We start from the raw sequence: 6,703 nt of genomic DNA on the forward strand, positions 1-6,703 counted from the left end.
GAGGGAAGAAAATAATTAACAAGCAGCCAACCAATATTTCATTTAAACCTGTAAATACGTGTGATGTAGTACTGATAAGAGTGTATATTTTGTGTATTTAAAGTGGAGAGTTCTATGAATGTTAATTAAGTCTACTTGTTCCGGATCTGAGTTCAAGTCCAGAATATTGATGTTAACTTTCTGTCTCATTGATCTGTCTAATACTGATGTTGAAGTCTCCCACTATCATTGTGTGGGAGTCCAAGTCTCTTTATAAGTCTTATATATCTGGGTATTTCTGTATTGGGTGCATATATGTTTAGGATCTTTAGCTCTTCTTGTTAACATTGATCCTTTTATCTTTATGTAATATCCTTCTTTGCCTCTCTTGATCTCTGTTGCTTTGAAGTCTATTTTATCAGCAAAAATTGCAACTCCTGCTTTCTATTTATTTATTTTTGCTCTCCATTTGGTTGGTAAATTTTTCTCCATCCCTTTGTTTTGAGTCTTTGTGTATCCTTGCATGTGAGATGGATCTGGATATAGCATACCAATGGGTCTTGGCTTTTTTTTGCCTGTGTCTTTGGATTGGGGGATTTAGTCGATTTAAATTTAGAATTAATAACAATATATGTGAGTTTGATACTGTCATTTAATGTTAGCTGGCTGTTTTGTCCATTAGTTGATGCAATTTCTTAATTATGTAGATGTTCTTTATTTTTTGGTATTTTTTAGAAAGGCTGATACTGGTTGTTCCTCTCTATCTGCAGTGGTTCTTTCAGAAGCTCTTATAAAGCAGGCCTGGTGGTGATGAAATCTCTGAGTGCTTGCTTGTTCACAAAAAATTTTATTTTTCCAGAATGATTCTCTTCTTACATCAGAGGCAGGCATGTCTTCCAAAGGCAGAGTTGTGTTCTGGTAATGGACATATGTTGTGTGCCTGGTGAGTGTTAAGCACTCTGAAGGACACAGAAATGGGTTGGGGGTAGCTTGTATTTATTAAGCAATTAAGTGTTTTCTATTGCCAGGCACTGTTAGGCAGCTTTTACCTATGTTCTCTTATTTTAACTTAATACTTTACCTTTTAAAAAACTGATTCAAAAGTCGAATAACTTATACAAAGTCCCACAATTTGTATTATTAGGAATATTGAATTCTGTTTTTAATTTTAAGTAATTCACATGTAGTAAATTCAAATACATTGGGTTGCTTGCTTTACAATAACTGTCGTGTTCCAGTTTTGTAATTCAAATTCATGGTTGTTTGAATTAGGAATTCATTTTCTGCTCAATCGTGCTGTCTTCTACCTGTAGGCTGATAAGACCAAGTATATCATAATTATGATTTAGAATTTAATAACTGAGCTAATAATAGCTACTATTTATTGAGTGCCAACTATTGTACCACAGTATTTTTTCTGTTATCTTACAACAAATCTACTAGTCTCTATTATTGTCTCCCTTTCTTCACTCCTGTTTTACTTGTGAAATTTCCTGTACTCCAAACTTGCTTATAAGAAAGAGTGACTGTGAATCATTCACAAACTTTAACTTGCTTAAGGCCACTTAGTAAATATGTGTGGTTGAGCCAGGATTCATATTCAGATTTCTCTGACTCCAGATCCAGTTTTCTTAGCATCTGTGCATCAATGTCCTGTGAATAAAATGTGAAAGTACAGAGCAGAGAGAGATGATGTGCTGGTTCTGGGAGTCTGAAAAAGCCTTATCAAGGAGGTAGCACTTGGAACAGGCTCAGCGGATGGATGGGTAGGGCTTTGGCAGGTGGTGAAAGTGAAAGAAAAAAGTAAATTTCAGCAACGATATAGGTATGAGAAAGTATAATAACTGTTTAAGGAATAATAACTTGTTTATTGAGCTATCAATATCTGTTGGGCTCTGGCCAAAGTTTATCACTTGTATTAAATGTATTCTCAGTACGACTCTGTGAGAAAGGCATTATTCCTGTTTTACAAATGAGGAAGCAGGCTCAAAAGAAGTCAAGTTATTTGAAATTTGCCCAGTGTCACAGAGTAAGTAGCAGAGCCAGGATTTGAACCAGGAAGCGATGCCACTTTCTAAATTGCTTCCCAATATGGTAAGTGTCCAGGTGTTCAGTGGGACATCGAGGAAATAGTAGGTAGAGTGTTATACAATCAGCACCTTTGGAAGATTATTCTGGTGGCTGTATACAGTACTTTGGAGATGACAGAGGTCAGTCAGAAAAGCTAGTGAGAAGGAAGTTACTAAGGTGGTCTACATTAGAGGTAATAAAAGCCTGAAGAAACTGGTTTGCAAGCAATAGTTTGATCATGATTATGGAGGGAGAATTTATAAACCATTATAGTATTAGGTTTGGAAATGAGAGGACAAGGATACAGAGGAAGAAGGAATCAAAGATGACTGATTCTCTATTGTTAATATCAGACAATTGCCTACACTTGGGTCACTTACTTTAAAATGTTTTTTATTTCTATACTTGTACCACCTTTATAGTTTTTCATTGATTTAGTGTTTATTGAATCTTTATAAGTGTGCCAGGCACTGAACTCATGGCTGTATTATTTATAATTTCCTTTCTAGTTTCCCCTGCCATAATTTGTTTCCCTCCCTTCTCCCTTTCCATTTTATTCTCAACTATGCTGATTCTTCCCCAGCTCTGCTGATTCTTTGCTTATAGCTTGAATGACCATTTCCCATCTAGGCAGATCAAGATTCTGCTGAAGTTAGACTTTCAGTTTGCCTTGCTTTACATCTATAACATGACCTCTCCCTTTCCTGAACTTGGGAAGCAATCATATAGTGTAAGGGACCTGAATGTTGTGGTCAAAACAACTTGGGTTTGAATCTAGGCTTTGCCATTTTACTTTCTTGGTGAACTTGAACAATTAACTTTACTGAGGTTCACATTTCTTGTCTTCCAAATGGAGGCTTGTTCTGAGATTTAAATGAGATTATGTGACACCCTTTGTGCTCAGATGTTACTTTCTCTTCCCCTTTTGAGCAGGGTGCTTAAACTGTTACTGCTTTTGTTGCTTAACTACAGAGTAAGCCTCAGGAGCAGGAGAGACTGTAACTCCTGTAATGTGTTTGCCATACTCAAACACTTGCTTATTTGTTGAAAGACTGCTAAGCTTAGCTAATATTTTCACTTGTGATTAAGGGAAATGAACCAATAAGAAACTTTTAGAATTAAAACCAAGGATAGATGAGCATTTTTCTTATGCACCATTCATGACTTGATGTTCTTTGAGTGTTTGCTCTTCTAGCTACTCATGGATTTGGAATGCATATGCTGGCAGTTTATCTTTCCTTCCTCAGCTCTATGCTACATTGTTCTGCTTTCCCCATAAGCTGATATAGAATGGGACGAACTTTAGAATGATACAGCTGGGAGGAACTTGAAGCTCCTCTAGCCAGTAGTCATTTTACTGTTGTGGATACTGAGTCAGCAGGCACCACTAGTAGAATCCATATAAATTTTAGATTTATACGCTGATCTTCTTTCTCATTATACCATGGTATTCATGTCCCTCACAAATTCCCTAATTACTACTAAAACAGAAGGAAGTTTATTTTTTGAGACAGGGTCTCATTCTGTCACTCAGGCTGGAGTGCAGTGGTGCAAACATGGTTCAGTGCAGCCCCGACCTCCTGGGCTCAAACAATCTTTTCTCCTGGGCTTCCTGAGTGCCTGAGACTACAGGTACCTGCCACTACACTTGGCTAATTTTAAAGAATTTTTTGTGGTGACAGGGTCTTACTATGTTGCCCAGGCTGGTCTTCCACTGCTGGGCTCAAATGATCCTCCTGCCTTGACTTCCCAAAGTGTTGGGATTACAGGCATGAGCCACTGCACCTGGCCAGAAGGAAGTTTAAAAAGAACAATTTGAAAAAATACTTAAGAGGATACAGTATTTTTGAGTTTTCTTAAGCAATGTAAGTGCAGTAAAGAATTAAAAGATCTGTAGTATGAAATATGTTCCCCATTAAATCCTTGAGGGAAGATAGAGATACTTTATAAGCCTCAAATCTGAGACTTAATTTTGTGGATACTTGGATGTCTGGATTTACATACTCACTTATCAATTCTTAAGGATATTCAGGAAGCCAAGTGATGATTAAGTTATGGTTTGGGAAGTAGGTTGTGAAAGTAATCATGCAGACTTTTATTTTTAGGGATCAAGGTGGTCGGACATTGTGCGGTGTAATGAGGATTGGCCTGGTTGCAAAAGGCTTGCTGATCAAAGATGATATGGACTTGGAGCTGGTTTTAATGTGCAAAGACAAACCCACAGAGACCCTGTTAAATACAGTCAAAGATAATCTTCCTATTCAGATTCAGGTGAGTACAGTTTAACTGCACCTCTAGGTGAATTTGTAAAAAGGTGAAAATAGGCATTGACTTTGAAAGATTTATTATCAAGTATTGCTAATAGCAAGGCTAAAGGAACCACAGACAAAATGACTACTACTACTCTGGGTCAATGACTAATTCATCACAGTTAAAACAAACTTCTGGTGATTTATACTCAGGATATATTTACCAAATTAAGATGGCCATTAAGGTACCATCTTAAACTTTTCCATTATATCTTGCTGAGAATCTTCATTTTTTCTAGACTAGGGCTCAAGATTATAAAGTTCTTGGAAGGGTTGGTGTAATGCAGAAAATAATTGGATGATTGAAAACAGCCTAGATGAGATATTTTCTAGAGACTAAGAGACTTTCTTATCAACTAGAGACTTTCATAGATAGGAAAATTTAAAACTGAAGACTCAGTTAATTTGTCACCTATTTGTTCTGTTAATGGGAAATCACTATTAATTCCTTGTCTCCAAACCTTTTTTACACTGGGATGCATTTAGAAAAATTTGATGTTGGCATGTTCCCTGGAGGATGCTGCTGAAGGCGGAAGGCTCCTCAGGGATGAAGGTAACCGTTCTGGGATTCTGGTCATTCTAGGACCTCCCCTGCCAGCCTACCCCAAGGACTAATTGCATCACTGTTTGGGAACCTGCGATCATCGTTCAGTTTCAGATGCATATTGTCTGTGGTCTAATTAGATTACAGCTTTTGATACTTTTATATCAGTTTGTCTTCATATCCACGTCACAGAAATAGATGTTGGCCTGTGGGTCCAAATTTGTGAATTGTTGAATGCTCCCCACCACCACTCACTTTTTAAAAATTAGTTTCTTTTATTTGTATATCTTAAAAGGGGTATGTTTTTCAAGATGTGTGAATTCTAAATTTGTTTTTTTTTTTTTTTGAGACGGAGTTTCCCTCTTTTTACCCAGGCTGGAGTGCAATGGCGCGATCTCGGCTCACCGCAACCTCGACCTCCTGGGTTCAGGCAATTCTCCTGCCTTAGCCTCCTGAGTAGCTGGGATTACAGGCACACGCCACCATGCCCAGCTAATTTTTTGTATTTTTANTTTTTTGTATTTTTAGTAGAGACGGGGTTTCACCATGTTGACCAGGATGGTCTCGATCTCTTGACCTCGTGATCCACCCACCTCGGCCTCCCACAGTGCTGGGATTACAGGCTTGAGCCACCGCGCCCGGCCTCTAAATTTGTTTTTATTAGCTTTGTTTCTGGATCATTTTCCTTCGTATTCACCAACTGACCCTCAAAACCATCTCTGATTTTTTGATACCATTCTTGATGCTCAAATTTATATTACTGATTGGCACATTCTCCTGTATTAATTTTGGGGATACTGTTTTACCATTCTGTCTTATTATATGTCTTAATATATGTTTTTTAAAGTGACAGAACATACTTGGCTTTTCCGCTTTGAATTTTGATGGAGAAATGTTTTCTGGGCTTTTGTAGGGTTAAATTTATTTACCTTTCCCCCTTTATAAAAAAATCCTTTTGTGATCATTTGGGGAAGGAGAGTGAAATACAGCTTTATGTATTAAACGTGGAGTAAAGCTTTGCAAAATGGAAAGCTCATTAATTGGCTTTCTGGCTAACCATACTGGTAGCTTATTAGAATGTTAATAAAGTTCTCATTTCAATTTTTTATGTTGTTTTAGAATTTAATCTGTATTTCGGCTTTTAGTATAGTAAACATTGTTGCTCTCAAATCTAGAATTATCAGATTCAGACATGTTACCGGCTTTTTCACACACGCCACCCCCTTTCTGTTCCATTCATGAGTCTTGTTTCATATGAGAATTGGTCATATTGCTTATCCTTAGGTGTTGCATTGTTGAAAAGTGATTGAGAACCAGTGCTATAGTAAATCAGAGATCTTATTCGGGAAATCTATCACATCTCTCCTGTTTTGAAGATACAGAAGATTGGGCCAAGCTGTAGTTGTCATTGTTAGAGCTTTCTCTGTGCAGATCATAACTGTGTGAACTCCACATTGTTTTTCTCTTGAGTGAGGGTCTTTATTTGTGAGCGCTGCAGTTTAAAAATGTCCTTGTCTAGTTAGCAAGTATTCAAGGGGTTTACCCTGGAGAGAGCACAGGGTATACAGATTATCTCAAATTTTTGGAGACTGAAGCTTTTTAGGCTAGAAAAGACTAAAAATGATATAAATATCTTTAGGTCTTTGAAATGCTGCCTGAGAGAAGGTAAAAGAGGTGTGAACTCTTAAGACTAATGGTGGGGCCGGGCGCGGTGGCTCAAGCCTGTAATCCCAGCACTTTGGGAGGCCGAGGCGGGTGGATCACGAGGTCAAGAGATCGAGACCATCCTGGTCAACATGGT

General features: G+C 37.7%; 1 protein-coding gene across 6 annotated transcripts in view; it reads left to right on the plus strand.

The window, feature by feature from the left end:
* LOC108317711 (spermatid perinuclear RNA binding protein) overlaps positions 1 to 6,703 on the plus strand; it is a 170,236-nt gene that overhangs the window by 94,011 nt on the left and 69,522 nt on the right. For all 6 annotated transcript variants that reach the window (XR_001830867.2, XR_001830868.2, XM_037745645.1 and 3 more), the window contains exon 4: positions 4,155 to 4,320. Coding sequence is in view for 4 of the 6 variants with exons in the window: in XM_037745645.1 (XP_037601573.1) it covers positions 4,155 to 4,320 (166 nt within the window). In the remaining 2 variants the exon portion in view is untranslated. The remainder of the gene's footprint in view (positions 1 to 4,154; positions 4,321 to 6,703) is intronic.

The sequence above is a fragment of the Cebus imitator genome, unplaced genomic scaffold (genome assembly GCF_001604975.1).
Source record: "Cebus imitator isolate Cc_AM_T3 unplaced genomic scaffold, Cebus_imitator-1.0 Scaffold206, whole genome shotgun sequence".
NCBI classification, from domain to species: Eukaryota; Metazoa; Chordata; class Mammalia; order Primates; family Cebidae; genus Cebus; species Cebus imitator.